Source organism: Puma concolor, chromosome C1, assembly GCF_028749965.1.
Source record: "Puma concolor isolate L17-30 chromosome C1, mPumCon1.1.hap2, whole genome shotgun sequence".
Taxonomy (NCBI): Eukaryota; Metazoa; Chordata; class Mammalia; order Carnivora; family Felidae; genus Puma; species Puma concolor.
Genome location: NC_141674.1, coordinates 218732734 through 218749281, shown reverse-complemented (window position 1 = coordinate 218749281; position 16548 = coordinate 218732734). Strand labels below are relative to the sequence as shown.

At 53.6% G+C, this 16548-nt stretch overlaps 1 protein-coding gene across 10 annotated transcripts in view; it reads right to left on the bottom strand.

The window, feature by feature from the left end:
- Positions 1-6283: 6283 nt before the first annotated feature.
- AGAP1 (ArfGAP with GTPase domain, ankyrin repeat and PH domain 1) overlaps positions 6284-16548 on the bottom strand; it is a 557314-nt gene continuing 547049 nt past the window's right edge. For all 10 annotated transcript variants that reach the window (XM_086720009.1, XM_086720010.1, XM_086720001.1 and 7 more), the window contains 2 exons: positions 15023-15278; positions 6284-13680 (listed from right to left, as the gene is read on the bottom strand). In XM_086720009.1, coding sequence (XP_086576135.1) covers positions 13477-13680; positions 15023-15278 — 460 coding nt within the window. In that variant the 3' untranslated portion in view covers positions 6284-13476. The remainder of the gene's footprint in view (positions 13681-15022; positions 15279-16548) is intronic.

Sequence of the window (16548 nt, the reverse complement as noted above, 5' to 3'; positions counted from 1 at the left end):
CTGTCAGAACCTATAGGTCTACCTTATTCTTTTTTTAAATTTTTAATGTTTATTTTTGAGAGAGAGAGAGAGAGAGAGAGCGAGCAGAGGAGGGGCAAAGAGAGAGAGAGGGGAGACACAGAATCCCAAGCAGGCTCCGGGCTCGGAGCCATCAGCACAGAGCCCAGTGCAGGGCTCGAACTCACAAACCGTGAGATTGTGACCTGAGCCGAAGTCGGACACTTAACCGAGTCACCCAGGTGCCCCTCTACCTTATTCTTTTTAATGGCCAATTACCATTCTATCACATGGAAATTCCACAGTTTATGTGTCATTCATTAAAAAAGGACTTTCATCCTGTTGTTTAATACATGGACTTGGTAAAAAAAAAAAAAAAAAGTTTATGGAACCGGTCTGATTAGCTAACCATTTGGAGAAAATTAAATCTTCACAAATGGAAGAGGGATGAAAGGTTTAACTGTAACAAAGTAGCAGAAAACAAGGGGAGTGTGGTGGAAGAGAAATGGAGTTTTATACAATTGTGGACTTTCTAAGTGTAGCACGAAGGCCAAGACTCATAAAAGTAAACACTGATTTGAGGTCACAAGTGTCAAAATTCTGCACATTAGAAAATCGCCGAGTTTAAAAAGAAAATGAAACAATGAGAAACACTTTGTGGCATGTAACATGTAAGGGCGAGTGCCCTCCAAGTTCACACATCATTAAGAAAAAGATAAATCCACCAAAAGAAAAGCCAGCAAAGAATACACCAGGGGAGCAACAGGAAAATACAAAGTGTCATTAAACATAAAATATTGCCACCCAGCCGTGTTGAAATGCAGAAAAGCCAAGAGATCCTAATTTTTGCCTTTAAAATTGGGGGAAAAAAACTTCAATAAAATGTTAGTCCCATATTAGTGCAGTGCTGGGAACAAGGCAGCTTCATTCCCTGGCTGGTGAGTGTTTAAATCATATTAGCTATTTTTTTTTCTGACATGAAAAGTTGTTCATATGCTCATTTAAGTTTAAAGAAGTAGGTTATCGTGACAATTAAGGGCTCTGTGTGATTATTGATTGGATCTTGGATGAGAGGAAAATCAGCTATAAAAGACATTATTGGGACAATTGAGGAGATTTGAATATGGACGGCATATTATATCATATCAATGGTAACTGCCTGGGGAGGGATAATGGTCTTGTAGTTACGACAGAACGTCCTTGTGCCTATTTATTTAAGGGTGAAAAATCATGATGTTGGTAATTTACTTTCAAATGGTTCACCCTAGTGTGTGTGTGCGTACTGTCATCGATCTAGCGTCTGTGTCCTCTCTGTATCATCTGTCTGTAGATCGCCAAGATGGGAACATGTTAGTAACTGGTGAATGCATATGGGGCTTCTCGGGGCGTTCGCTGAAATCTCCCATTCTTCGGCTTGTCTGTCGGCTTGTGAAACTTCGAGACGAATATTTGGAGGGACGAGTAGGTTATCACATAGTTGGAAGGATGTTATTTTATGTTTTTAGTGAAAGCACACGTAAGTGTGTATTTAGAAGGCTGGGGGGGCTCACATTCAAGTGCCAGTGGGCGGGGTGGGGTTGGTAATTGTTTCATTTTCTGTATAAATTTTTTTTGGCTTGTTTTTGAGAGAGAGAGAGTGACCGAGCGGGGGAAGGGAAGAGAGAGAGGAGACAGAGAAGGCGAAGCAGGGGCCAGGCTCCGAGCCGTCAGCACAGAACCCGGTGCGGAGCTGGAACCCATGAACTAGGAGGTCATGACCTGAGCCGAAGTCAGACACTTAACGACTGAGCCCCCCCAGGCGCCCCCATAATGAGTCTTAATACCTCCTGTGGGCTCTTTAAGGACCCAGCGCACTTCTAAGTCCTCCCCACTACGCACTCACATGGAAGACGACACCCATTTCACCGACTTGCGCTCAGAGGTCCTCGGGAGCCCAGGCTGTCTGGGTGCTCGGCCCCGCCTTCACCATCCCAGTCCGTGGCTTTGGCAATGAGCGTGGCGCTCTGTCGTTCGAAGGCAATGCTCCGGGTTCCACGACAAAGGGCGCGCGGCCCCGGGGCTCCGGGGGGGCGCGGCCTCCGGGCAGCAGCTTGTTTTCCGGAAGCCGCTTTCCCGGGTGAGGTTTGGCGATGCCCAGATGAACTCCACGGAAGGAAGGGACCAAATCTCTGCGCATTTTGAAAGTCCGCGCCACCGGGGCACAGGCCCTGGGCCTCGACCGTCCTGGCATCCCCCGGCCTGCGCGGTGCACAGTCACCCGCACGGGCCGCACAGCAGCCGGCGGCGCGCAGGTGCCTCCTCCGCAGAGCGTGGGCGGGATTGGGCCCCGCACGCACTGAGGTCCTCGGCCAGGCCCGGGCAGGGCCAGCTTCCCATCACCCCTGCTGGTGTGTGCGCGGGGGCGGGGCGCGTGTGCGGTACAGGCACGTGTGGGGTGTGTCCCCGGGGGTCAGTGGTGTGTGCGTGGCGTGTGCGGCATGTGTGATGTGTGTGTGAACCTGTGTGCGCGCGGTGCACGTGTGTGTTGCCAGTGAACCCGACCCGTGCCGTAAGCGAGACCCCCTCCCTGCGGCCCCAGGAAAGGCGGGTGTGGAAAGCCAGCGAAGCCGAAGCCGGAGATGGGTCAATACCGTATGCAAATAAATAAGTGCTAATTGCCTGCAGTGTCTTTGGGTGTCAGGTGCGGTTATTGGACCACATTTATGGGCCAATTAGGCGCCTTACCGGACTCAAGTGGTGATGGATTGTGGCTCGGCGGCTTCTGGAACGTGCAGGAGACGAGGGGCCACCGGAACTCCGTGCTCACTGCTGGCACGCGCCGAGAGGCTTTTGTCCCCACGCAACTGCGCCGTAACCGTGCCGAGCCCTGTGGCCCACGGCAGGGGGCAGCCCAGGGCCCAAGAGGGCACCTCCGGGGCGGGGGGGGGGGGGGGATGCAGGCCAGGGGACGCGCCTGAGGGAGGCCCGAGAGACACATGGACCACTGGACCAGGGCCCCGGCACACACCACCACTGAGGTTCTGCCGGGGCACCTTGGGGTGGCTGTGGGGACGTGACCGTCCCGAGTGTTGACCCGGGGCACGCCTCAGACCTGTCACAGTTACACGGAGGCTTGGTGTCCTGAAAGTCAGAATGTTGGTACAGGTGGGCCCTCAGTGCCCCGGTGCCCCAGGCGGGGCAGCCGCTGGTGGTCAGAGTTTGTTCCTTTTCTCACGCACTTGGGCAGGTTCCGGGGGCGGGGGGAGACCAGACACACCCAGCCATGGATCCAAGTGAGGCTCAGGAGGAGGAGAATTGTCCCTCAGAGAAGCGCACAGGGAAGGGCAAGGAGGGTGCCCGTGCACGTGCAGGGAGGCTTGACTGAGCCGGGCTGGGGGTGGGGGGGGATTCCCTCAGAGGGAGGGACATTTCACCTGAGACCCCAAAGTTTAGAAGGAGCTGGCCACAAAGAGTGGGGACCTCCCAGGGGAAGGGAAAGGGGGACCTAAGAGGGGGACGCTGGGACTGGGCTGGAGCCAACAGTGAGGGGCAGAGCTTGCTGTCAGAACAGTGGGGAGTGGCGAGGGGTCTCCGCACCGAGGGGCAAGATCAGATTCCCAGAAGGGTTGTTTGGGGGGGAGGGAGAGCGGACAAGGGGAGCTGCTGTGGTCCCCTGGGGGCGGGGCTGGGAGGGTGGAGAGCACCTGGGAGGGGAGGGGAGGAGGCTTGGGGACCTGGGGCGGCCTGGCCTTCTGGAAGGTTCTGTGTGCTGGGACTGCAGTGATCGGTCTCTTTGAACCTTGTTCCTCCGGAGTCTGTGAATTATGGTGTGCTCCTAGCCCGAATGCTTCCTAATTTTTAATCAGTTTGTTTCAGCCTTTTATGAATCAGTTAACCATTTCTCCGATTTTAGCATAAGCAAAAATTATATTCATAAAAAACCCAACCACTGTCTTCAAAGTCAGTGGCAAACCATGGGTTTTTAAAATGTACCTCGAAATAACTTTTTAAAAATACTTTCTTATGGAGAAAAGGTGGACAGTATAAGGAAGAAAATAGACACAACCCGGAACTCCCTGTAGAGAGACAGCGCTGCCTACATTTTGGATTTTTTCCCCCTCAATACGAAATAAGCATATAAAAATACCTTTGAGAGACCTTACATTCTTTACTAGCGGAGTCCATTATATATTCCGTATCCTAATTTTTAAGTTACATGGTGTCATTTCTCCATGTGATAAACACATTTGGAATGACTGATGTTTCCATACGGTACTTTATAGAACTATCCCCCTCCTGTTAGACTTTGGGCTCGTTCCCTGTATTTTGTTATATAAATACCACAGCCACAAACATCTTTTTTTTTTTTTTAAATTTAATTTTATTTGAGAGAGAAAGAGAGTGAATGGGAGAGGAGCAGAGGGAGAGACAGAATCTCAGGCAGGCCCCATGCTCAGCGTGGACCCCGACGTCGGGCTCGATCCCACGACCCTAGGATCATTACCTGAGCTGAAATCGAGAGTCGGACACTCAACTCACTGAGCCACCCAGGCGCCCCACGAACATATTTTATGCAAATGGGGAAGTAGCCACGTTCTCCTCGGCCAGATTCCTAGGCATCAAATTCATTCATGTAATCAACACAAATTTACGGGATGGCTTGTTGTCTAGGCCCTGAGCTCCTGGGCCAGAGGGAAGGTTTTCGGAACCTTTGTACACAACTCCGTATTGCTTTGCAGAAATGCTATTTCACTCTGTCTCCACCAACCGTCCCTTGGCAGCTGGGTACCATGACTCTCACAATCTTGGCTATTGAATCCAGACATTCAGTCTTGCTTTCGCTACCTTGCCGGTCTGACCGAGCTTTTCAGGTGCCTTCTCTTGCTGGAGAAGCCGTCACCTGCTGGGACTGGATGAACACTCTGAGACTGACTCCGGAGCACTGGATGGAAGGTGGGGACAGAGTCCTGGGAAGCCTGCCCACGGGCATCTCTCTGGGGGAGCCACTGTTCTGGGTATTGACAGAGGGTATTTTGGGAAGCCAAAGCGTGAATGGGCAGGGACCGCTCGCCCCCCTCTTCCTTACAGCCAGACCCTGCCCCACTGAGCCACCACGTTTCCTTCCCAGTCTCCTTTGCAGCCCTGATTGACCTCGGCCCCCTGTGGCTGATGTGATGGGGCGTCAACAGAGTCCTAAGTGGGGCTTCGGGGAAACACTGAATAGGAGAGGCCTGTTCAGATGCCTCTCTCCTTGTCCTTTCTCTCCTCCACGTGTGGAATGCAGAGGCCAGCGGTGGAGGGGCCCTCATGTGGGTGCCGGGAGGTAACACCCACCCACGAACGATGGTTGACCAGATGGCCGGAAGGAGGCTGGGCCCGGATATCCTTCTGGATTGGTTCAAGCCGGCCCTGGCTTGCTCTCTTTGGGTATCTTCTCTGACGAGGAAACACAACCCCTTCGTCCACTTAAGCCCTACGTTACCAGATACAAGAGGACCAACACGCGTGCAAGTGGAACTGATTTCTCCTAAAACATTCCTTCGTCCTCCTTCTTTTATTCCCTAAAAGACAAATAACTTCCGTAACACTGTGCATGTGGTCTGCTGGGGTGTTGTGACCCTGTTGCCGAGGGGGCCGCGTGACCTTGGGGCTGGGTGGGATGCTCCCCCCAGGGGGCATGCTGTTGGCTGCCTGTGCCGTGGGAAAATCTCTGCAGGAAATGTAACGGGCTCATGTGTCTGTATATTTATGATCTGCAAGAGTGGGTGAGGGGAGGCCATCTGCAGAAAGAAGTGCCTGGAAGGTGTTTGCCAAATTGCTGCCAGTGGGGATGTCTGGGTGGCGGCATTTGGGTGTTTTACTTTTCTGATTTTGGCGCTGGGTAGGGGGGTAAAGATAGTATGTATTTTGTATGAGAAGAACGTCACACTATTAATAACGACACTATTCATAACAGCGTCCTGGAATGGTTTTACTCCCTAGCCACCTGCTGAGCCCTCCTCACACGTCTGGGGCGGTGTGGTCCAGCCAATCTCGGGCTGGGGAAACCACCGCCCCTTAGAGTGGCTCGCAGACGAACAAGTTGGAAGAGACGCTCCTTAACGTCCCCTCACGCCACGACCACAGCACCCGCGTGCCGACTTCCTCATGCGAGAGGCCGCCTGGGCCTTGCACACTCCCTTCTGTAATCACCTCTTCTCTCGGATTTACCTCGCCTGAGCGCCGAAATCCAATTAGTCGTGACAAATGACCAACACGTCCCCCTGCTCCCCCCCAAAGCCCAACAAAACCTCCACGGAAAGCAGTGTAGACATATTTTCATTTCTTTATTAGAAAGAGGCCTCTACACTATAGCCACCTCTCTCCATTACTTTACACATTTTTCTCTTTCTTTTTTTTCCCCCTTAGAATACTGTACAGCCGACACAAAAAATCCCAATGCAGGAAAATACAAACTGGCATATTTAATCAAAACAAAATCATAAGAAATAACAAGCAAAGTGAAATGTCTGTCAATGGTTTTAATTACAGTACAAACAGTATAAATAAAGCGTCATTGAGTCCTTGTGAAACAAACTTGCTGAATGAGGTAATAGAAAAACAACCAAAAAAAGGAAAAAAAAAAAAAAACCAAAGAAACCAAAGCCGTCTCTGGATAAACCCTGGGCCGCTCTTCCGTCTTCTATACATCGCTATTTACAGAAACAAGATGTGCTGGGAGGCGGGCAGGGACCCGGCCTTCCCTGTTCCCTCCTAGAAATGCCTCCTGGCTGCCACCGTTGACCTGCCCACGCTCCCGTTCAGAAACACACCCGTGGCCACACGAGAACCCCATTTGAGGTCATGGGCAGGAGAGGAGGGGACTGTCTGGGGCAGGAAGCTCTCCTGGAACCCACGTGGCCGTGCCCGTGTCTGGCGTGGCCCACCCCTCCAGCCCTTCCCGGGGCAGCCGGCCCAGGCCTCCCAAGGCTTTGCGGAGTGCCCTTGGTCAAGTGCACGCAGCATCCTCCCCAGCACGCGGGTGCTCAGACCGGGGCAGGGGTGCCACCTCAAGAATTCGACAGATTTTAGACAAAAGGACAGCTGCAGGAGGGGAACGGCGATCTTTTCAAGGGTTGGAGAAGACGTGATTTCTAACCTCGAGATGTGCGAACGGCCGCAAAGCGGTTTCTAAGCATATCTGCTGCCCATGAGCCGCGTGACAACCCAGTCCTCTCTCAGATCTGCCTGGGCACCCGGGGGCGGGGCTGGAAGGCGTGCTGTGTTCCTGAGAGTGGTCAGTGAGCTAACTCCCGGCTCTGGCCCATGCACCCTTGGTCCCCACTGTCCCCTGACCCTCCAAGGGCCCGGGCAGGATGCACATGTCCCCCAAGCCACTCAGCGGCATGTCAGGTGCAGAGCAGGGTGCAGGGGACATCGGCTGGGCTGCCCACTCAGGCTTTCAACATCCAGGTGCTAAGCTGGAAAGCCCCGGGACGTCCTTCATCCAGCCCGGACACTGGCCATCTTACACGAGGAATCCCTAACTGCGTGGGCTTCTGGGGTCGGGGCCCCATCTTCTTCACATGAGTTTGGGCCAGCTCAGATATTAGCTTCCCAGGCCAGTGTTGACACCATCTGGGGAGGTACGGGGAGGTCAGGGCAGACTCTGATTTAGGGGCAAGCGCTCCCAACACCGGGCTGTTCCATTTGGAAGATTCCCCAAAGCTCTCACATCTGTGTGGTTCCTTTCTTTTACCCGCGTCTCAAAACAGAAGACAGGATATCCCTGCTGCCAGGGAATATTCTAGAGGGGACCTAACTCGACTTTGACAGGCGAGTCTCTAGCATACAGCTCCAACGTGACCCTCAGAGGACCTTCTCTACAGAAGCCACACACACCAGGCCAAAATAAAACACAAGCCCTGAGCTGACCCCTCGCACACTGACCAAGGTGGCTTGCCCTGCACGTACCCCGGGCACCGCAGGCCCTTTGGACGGGAAGGCCTCGGAGAAGGGCATTTTTACCAACCGGGTGCAAGCCCCAGAACCAAATGCCGTCACATGAGAACGAAACGAGGGCCTCATTAGTGAAACGCGGTGAGAGTGGTTTTCAAATCTGCGGTCCTGACTCATTGCTTTGGGACGGTGCTTCCTACACTGGTGAAACCAAACTCCTTCTAGAACTTGGGGGTTTTGAAGATCACAGACTAAAAAACAGACTCTCTGGTTTTGCAGAATCCCGTGCTGAGGGCTGATGAATTCGTCCTCTAATTGCCACTCTGGCCCAAACCGAAAAACCGGAACTGGAAAGAAGTGCCAATGTATGTTTAAAAAGCAGCAGACATCCAAAATTAAACAGGAAGTCCGTTAATATTGTTTAAAAAAAAAAAATCTATGTAAGGACAGCCCTTCTCCTCCTAGGGTGTTTTTGAAATATGAATTCTAAGCTGTTACCTGTCCTTTCTTCCTCACGAAGGGAGAGGTGAGGGGTCAGTGGGGGCGTGCTGACCCTGAGTGGCACTGTTTCTCTCTCCTCGCGAGGGGCCTGGCCATTCTGGGTTCCAGGGACAACTTCTTGGCAACAATAGAAATAAAAGTCTGTTTCCATCTAACCCGCCCCCACCTTCTCTCCTCTGCGTAGTAACTGGAGTTGGATATTTTGAGTATTCAATTCAATTTTGAATATTCTGACTGAAAGGCAACCTAATTTCGATGCCTGAACGATGACAGAGCCATCAGGGTGTAGGGCACGGAGTGGGCGGGGGCCCACACCGAGGGCTCACTGACCACAGGGCTTCCAGAAGAAAGCCACTTGGGAATTCAAGCAGGAAATGTGTCGATAATGGCCCGAAGTGAAAATCCAAGTCTGGATGCCAAAGGCCCTTATTTAGCTTTTTGGTGAAGGATGGGGGTGAGAATCACTTGACAGGATGTCACAAGGTGTGAAACCCCCATTTGAGGAGGACAGTGAGAAATAAATTATATTTCCCGGGAAAGAAAGATGTGATTCTTCAGCACATTTCTATTCGAATTCCTTCCTGACTGCTTTTCAATTTGTTTGCTTGAAGGACATAAATACAATCCAGGGGAGTTCTAGAAAGTCAGGCCGACCTTGTGGGGCGCGTGAGGGATGGAAATCGCGCAGAGGGGGGAGGGGGGAGGGGCCCATCAAGGGGTAATGGATTTGCTTTCCAATTATCTTTGCCTTTTGAGAAGTTTTTGAGGCCTGACCATACTTACTCTTAGAGGCTCTATATTGTTACAAGGCTCCTGAACCTCCCTAGGTGGGAATGTGGACTTATTTCCGGAACATTCTAAATGCGAGGAGGAAGGGTGGGCACAGCTGGAGCCGTGGTGACCCAGGTCATCCTCGAGCACAGCTCGGGCTGGGGGCCGGGTAGGACCCAGTGGCCACCCTTGACGGGGAAGACGTGTTCCCCAAGTGCAGGGACTAGACAAGCCGAGCCTGATGCCAGCCCTGAAAGGGACGGCCGCTCCAGCGAGGCCCCTCCTCTGACACTGCTCCCAGCACGCAGGGGTGGGGAAGGGCACTGACTGGCCCTGCAGAGGGGAGGCCCAGGGGCTCAGACGGGAAGGGGGGGCCGTCACCGACTCCCTAGGGCCCTGGCTGGGGGACGCACCGCCAGCCTGGGGGCAGCTCTCCAGGCCTGGGTTCTGGCTTTCTGCTCTCGGCATTTCTGTTCTAAATGAACAATCCCATTTCCTGAGCATCCAGCCTCTGGCTGGGTGTCTGGCTGGCTTTTATCACATTGGTTGGCAACCGACTGGTCATCAGATCCCGCAAGGCCACCCTGGTTTCACAGATGAGGAAAAAGATCCCCAAAGCTGGGGGCCTCAGCCCAAGGCCACACAGGAGGGACAGGAGAGCCAGGGCTGTCTTTCTCACTGGACCACGCTCTCCCCTATAAGTTAGTGACCGCTGCTTTGAGGATGTAGAGAATGACCCTGAATGCGTGCAGGTGTTACAAAACTGCAAAGAACGGTCCCTAGGCCAGACGGCAGAGGCTGGGTCCAAGGCGACCCCATCAGGCTAGACAAAGCTTCAGAAGGCAGCGGTGCTAGAAGGGCCGCTGCCCGGGCTCACGGGCAGAGAATGGGCTCCTTTCAGGATCCTGGTCAAGAGTAACCCAATGAGAGCACCCGACCGCCAGGTGATCAGCGAGCACCCCCTGCCTCCCCCTGCCTCCCGGGATAATTACGCGCGGTGTGCGTTCACTGGGAGACCCACAACTGCACCTGCTCATGGGGCCACAGACTCGGGAATCTGTCACCCGCTCACCCTGGAGCCGCTCCTCTCCTAGGATGACAGGAGACGGGCAGGGGCCGGGGCCCCATGACTGGGGCTCTGGGCTTGGAGAGCCACCTGTCCGCCCAGTACCGGAGATCTGCTCTCACGGGGTCAGAATCAAGGCTCCTTTCTCTGCAGGGTTTCTGGGGCACAGAAGGAATCCAGCCAGATCGTGAAGCTACCCTAACCCGTGACTGCGTGCGTGTGTGTCTTCCCCAGCACGTGGTTTCTCGGTAAGGGAAGTTCTACTTCTGAACAGAAGAGGCTGGACTATGCATTGGTGTCCTCACGGTCACTTCGCAGAACTTCCACGAGAACCAACGAACACAACTCGACCCCCTTCCCAAATTGGTTATTTCTAACACTAGCCCTGGGTTTTGGCTTCCTGGCCTTGGTGTTACGTAAGGCTCTAAGATGGGAATGATAGCATCGTTGGCGAAGAAAGCCCTTCTGGTCTGACACTGAAATATAAACAGATTAGCCATCAGTCACTTTATTTTAGAGGAAAACCCTTGAAAACCACCACTGCCTTTCCTCTGTTGCCAAAACTCGGGCTCAGGAAAGCAGGCCGCCTCCCGAAGCATGGCTAAAAATAGCAGAAGAAGGGTCAGGTTTTCTGAGGAGGAATCAATGAAGTCCCCGTGCCGGAGAGAGGGAAGGGGTGCGGTGGGGGAGGTGGGGGGAACCCGGTCTAGCATTCAGGTCGTGAAAGGCTAAGTGAAAAAAGGAGTCATTTGGGAAAATATTATATTATAAACACATATAATAATATGTACACACTCATATACATCTCGAAGAGAAGCCTTACAAGGAATTCTGTTTCTTTTCAAAACGAGGCTTCGCTATATGATAGGGCGTTCCTATAGTGGGAATTAACTACAGTGAAATAATTTAAGAATTTCATTTATACTATATCTGCGTTCACTACGTGAAGTCTACGCTAAAGGCTGTGCGGAGGAGAATGTGTCCAGGTGGAATAGAACAGTAATGAGTTCTTCAAAAATAGGCAGTGACATTTTTTTCCCCTATTCACATTTAAAATAACTACACAGTGATGAAACACAGAATTAAAAACCAGGGGGAGGAGCAGGGACCTGTGGTCAGGGCTCTCAGCCTTCTGAACCTATCGTTCCTGGAGCCCGCTGGGCTCCACGCAGAGGAAGCAAGGTTACAAATGTCCCTGAAACACTGACCCACATATAAATTCTGTGTAAAGCTTTATTTTTTCCCCACCTACTTGAATTGTGTTTTTTTTTTTTTAAAGTGAAAGAAGAGGGAAAACTCTTACAAAATAGAAGGTTTCATATATGAGAGCAGGGGACTTCCCCGGGGTGGGGGTGGGGGGGCGGCCACTGGCCTAGCGTGGCCTTGGTTTCTGTGCTACAGCAGCCCAGAGGCGCCTTCCCATTGGACGACCCTCTCCTCCCACATACTGCTAAAGCGCTCCAGGCAAAGCTGCCCCTTTCCTTTTTAACCCAGGGTGTCACGATCTGGCCACGTTGAAGGTGGCTAATGTCTGAAAGCAGCCCCGATGGCACACAGTGACGGCAGACCAGGGGACGTGCTGATAACCCAAACGGACGGCCTGGCCGCCAAGTTAAGCCTTAGCGATTCTCACCGGCCGGCAGGTGCCGCAGAGCCGTGGGCGGCCGGTCGTGACCTGCCTGTGCAGAGCACGTGGGTCTGGGATTCGCAAAGTCGCCCCCTGCTTTGCCACGGCCCCTCCTCTGGGTCGGCAGAAGTGCCATCAGATCGAAATGATGAGAAATCACATGCCGCCTTCCTCTTCTCTAAAACGCTTCAGTGTCTGGTTTTTTTTTTCCCCCTTTCTCGATTTTAATAAGCAAATTGTACTACTATCTTCTTCTGATGTGTTCCTTTTTCAAAGCTGTCTATCACATTAATGGAAGTGTTTGCTGCTGGGAGTGTTTTCCATGTACAATGATCTGTAACCCTCTCATCTCAACTAGTTGCACATTATTAGTTCACATCTAGTTCAGTTTATAAATTAACAGAGGTGACATTTGTCTGTACAAAAATCAATGCATATTTATGAACTTCTTTTATTCAAATAGATTTTCACAATCTTATCTAAAGACATAACACAGAAGCCTGGGTGATACTCCGGCATGGCCCAGGAGTGACTGAGACCCAAGACCTCCACCTTGGCAAAAGGAAGTAAAAGACCTCTGCCGTTTGGGGCAAAAAAAAAAAAAAAAAAAAAAAAAAAATAGCCTTTTATGCCTTCGGTTAGTTCACTACGTGTATTCGAAGTGTTATTATTAGCTTGGATCCGTGATTTCCTTTTGAATTTCCGAGTTACCCTTATTTATTTTTTCCATTTTGTTTTTGCACCAAGGAGAGCGACGGCAGTCAAATAATACTCAGCAACTGATTTCCTCTCTTTGGACTGAAAAATTAAACAGATACTAAATTATGACAGTGAATTTAGAAAGAAGGGCTCCAAGGGCTCGAAAGAACATGTCTGAGATGATATGATGCTTCTAAGAAGTATTGCAATCACATCGTGGCAAGCATCCGAGCGTGCTGTGTAACTACCTCCTCGGCTAATATGCTTTTTTCTCGGTGATGACTAATCATGTTCTATTAAACAGCGGTAATGCTGGAAGAACTCTACTATACAAGTGTAATGAAGCCAGTATTCTCCCCGGACAGATTAGCTACAACTGATTTGACACATACCATCATAGGGGCTTCAAACCTGACAAACTCTGCCTGCTTCTGATTTATGCCGTCAAGCTCCTCGGAGAAGAGATGAAATCCGAGTGTTCCGTTTGGTAGAGGTGAAATGTACTGATGTGCTTAACTGCCAGTTAAGGAGAGTTACCCTTCTCCTTGCTCCTCGCCTCCCCTCCCCCTCTCGTCCCCGTCCCTTGTGCCGTGCTCTGTGTCCACAGGCCGCCGGGCCGGGGGACCTCGCGGTGTGCTATCAAGAAACCAAGGCCCCCCCCGGGCAGCCCCTGCTCGTCGCGGGGGGTGGGGGGCAGTTCGGCGGGGGGGGGGGAAAGGAGTCGGTCCTGCAGCCTCGCGGCCTCCGCTGCGCCCCCGTGAGGACGGTCAGGCTTTTGTGATTGCGCGCGGGGTGAGGGCGGGTGGGCGGCTGACCGCCAGGAGGAGTGGGGACGCGACGGGACTCACGTGTCGTGACTTCTGGGCGAGGGCGCGAGGCTGCGGGGGCCCGGCGGTCCTCAGATGATGGTGGGCACCCGCCCGCTGCTGTTGTTGCGATTATTGTTCTTCCTGGACAGGTTGGGGGTGGCCATGAGCACGAAGCGCTCGTCCGGACAGCCGTACTGCAGCAGGACGTCGATGCACTCCTGGCTGGACGCCTGCCGGGCGTAGGCCAGCGCCGTGTTCCCGTGGGCGTCGCGGGCCATGACGTCCACCCCGTACTGCGGAGGCAACGGAGAGGGCCGTTAGGGTCGCGGGGTGCGGGGGGGGGGGGCGGTGGTGGTGGTGGTGCCGCCGGAGGAGGGGACCAGGCGCCTTTCTCCAAGCCGTGCTGCAGCTCGTGCGGGGGAGGGGGGACAGACCACCCCGGGAAGGGCTAGAGACGAGGTGGCTAGGGACGCGGATGGCCAGAGGCCACAGTCGGCCCCACGGCGCGTCCTTTGAAAGAAACCATGCGCTTTTGACACCCAGAAGGTCCTCCTTTCTGCAGGAGACCAAGGGTAATCCTGGCTTTGTTAGTTCTATTCTGCCTTTCCAATCGTAAAAACAAAAAATAAGCACTTCTTGATCTCGGAGGTGATTCCCTTTCACTGGGGGAAATCTGTATGTGAAACACAAGGGTGCAGAGCAGTCCTCTGTTACCGCTATCCAGGTCCTACTATGGGTAAGCACCGCCATCCGCCCCCGCGGGGCACCTTTCGGCAGGCTGCCTTCTGTCGCCCTTCGGTGGGGATGCGCGATGGCTGAGCCCCAGAGGTGTGCGGGTCGTGCCACCGCGGGTGTGGGCTGCTCAGGTGCCCGCGGCTCTACACACTGTCCCCCTCTTGTCGCCATTCAGGCTTCATGACGAATGCGTCCGTAGAAATCTAAGAATAATTCTTCCTAGGGGCGCCCGGGTGTGCCACTCGGTTGAGCGTCCGACTTTGTGTCAGGTCACTATCTCACGGTCCGTGAGTTCGAGCCCCGCGTTGGGCTCTGTGCTGACAGCTCAGAGCCTGGAGCCTGCTTCGGATTCTGTGTCTCCCTCTCTCTCTGCCCCTCCCCTACTTGCGTTCTCTCTCTCAAACAAACAAACAAACAAACAAACAAACAACAGAATAATTTTCCCTAGTGGAAGTTAACCAGAACAGTCCAGAAGAAGCCCTTTGATAAAGTCCTACCATCAAACTCTGGGTCCAGTATTTCTGGGTTGGGTAAAGGGAAAACCATATAAAGTAGCTGTATTCTCCCCCTCCACCCCCCTCCCAAACACAGAGGACGGCAGTTGGTTGTAAAAGGAACAGGACAGACACTCCACCCGCACCTGACCCAGAGGGGTCATGAGACAGATGAGCTCTGCAGACACCCAGCGAGGGAGGGCTGGGCAGAGCAGGCCCCGCGGACCCCCTCCCTCCCTCTGATCGGTCCTCCAGCGGTGTCCTCACACAGGGGCCTCCGCGCCTCAATTCCAAATTCCCTACTCGTGTGCTTCCCACGTTCAGACCCGCCGCCTCCCACCAGAAAGATGCCCGCAGAGCAGAGCAAGGCGCCCGCGGCTATGCTGTCCTGTACGCGGTGACCTACCCAGATCAGGAGCTGCGCCAGGACCACGTTCCCCTTCCGGCATGCCAGGTGCAGCGCGGTGCGGCCGTCCCCCTCTCCACACGTCTCGTTCACCTCGTCCCGGGAGCCGTGAGCCAGCAGCAGGATGACGGCCCGCAGGTCCTCGTCGGCGGTGGCCCGCAGCAGGTGCTGGCCCAGGGACAGCTCCGTGCAGGGCAGCGGGGCCAGGAAGAGCTTCTGTTCGTACTTGGCCCGGATCCACCGCTCCTTCTCTTCCCTGCAAGAGTCCCCACACGGGCGCAGTCGCAATCAGGAAGGGTGGCCGAGGCCGAAACCCCTCTGCTCCAGAACCCACGTGGTCCGGGGGCATCGGGGAGGAAGCGAGACAGCAGGAGACGAGTTATCTTCACAAGGAAGCCCCCTGAGGCACGGGTTTACTTTTTTTACAAAGCGGGGTCCCTGACCAGTAGCAGCTGGGAACTTGTCAGAAATGCAGAATCTCAGGCTCCGCCCCGGACCTCCAGAGTCAGAACCTCTTGGGGGGCGGTTGCAGAAACTGCAGGGCGGGGTTCTGATGCCGCGGAAGCTGCGGCCAGGGGGAACCACCCCCCTGCCCGGGGTCTGGCACGATGCAGGGTGGATGCCACAGGCCGGATAAGCAATGACAGCGTTTAGTCAGGATCAGAGGACATTGCGGAGCACAGCGGACAGGATGGCCAGTGGGCTCCCCGCACCTGGGTGTGACCTCGAAGTCTTAGCTCTTAATTCCTCCCCACGGAAGGGAGTATGTGATCCCCCTGGGATCTCCACATCCTTCGGTTGAGGAAAATCTTACTACAGGCCCACGGATGAAACCGCAGAGACCCGCATGTGGAGGTCTAGAAAAGACAAGCAAACTAAGTTCCTACGTGATTCTGTAATCTCTCTGGATACGTGGGGAACATCAAGATGTTCTAGGGCCCAGCCCAGGAGACAAGGCAGGCGGCCCGAGGCCAGAGCTGAGCTAGGGGTGCAGGAGGCGAGGACACTGGGGAAGGGCGGGGAAGGGCCTTGGGATGCAGACAGCAGCCCCAGGCGTCCCTCCCCCAGCAGCACTGGGCCTGCTGAGAATGTGCTTCCTGAACTTTGGGGGAAGGCGGGGTTCAGGGTCCAAGTGGCACAGGATGCTGCCTGTGACATCTGGAAGGAGGGCTGGGGAGGAAGAGGAGAGGGCAGAATGGGAAGAGAATGGGCAAAAGGAGACAGAAAGGAAGAGACCCACAGCAAAGCGTGTTCACACCGTCCGAAGCAAAGGTCTGTGGCTGCTTAATGAAAGAAGAAAAGAAAAGCCCTACAGAGAAGAGGGACTCTAATGCCCCGGAGACTTAAATGATACACTGGTTCACAACTAACCCCCCCCTAAAACCCCGCGTTTTCTCCAAGAGAATAATCAGGGTGCAGAGCTACAAACTACACAGAGAATCACTTAGGGCTTCCGTGACACCCTAGAAAGAAAACTCATTAACCATGACATTTCTTCTTCGGAAGGACAGAAAAGACGCCTTGTT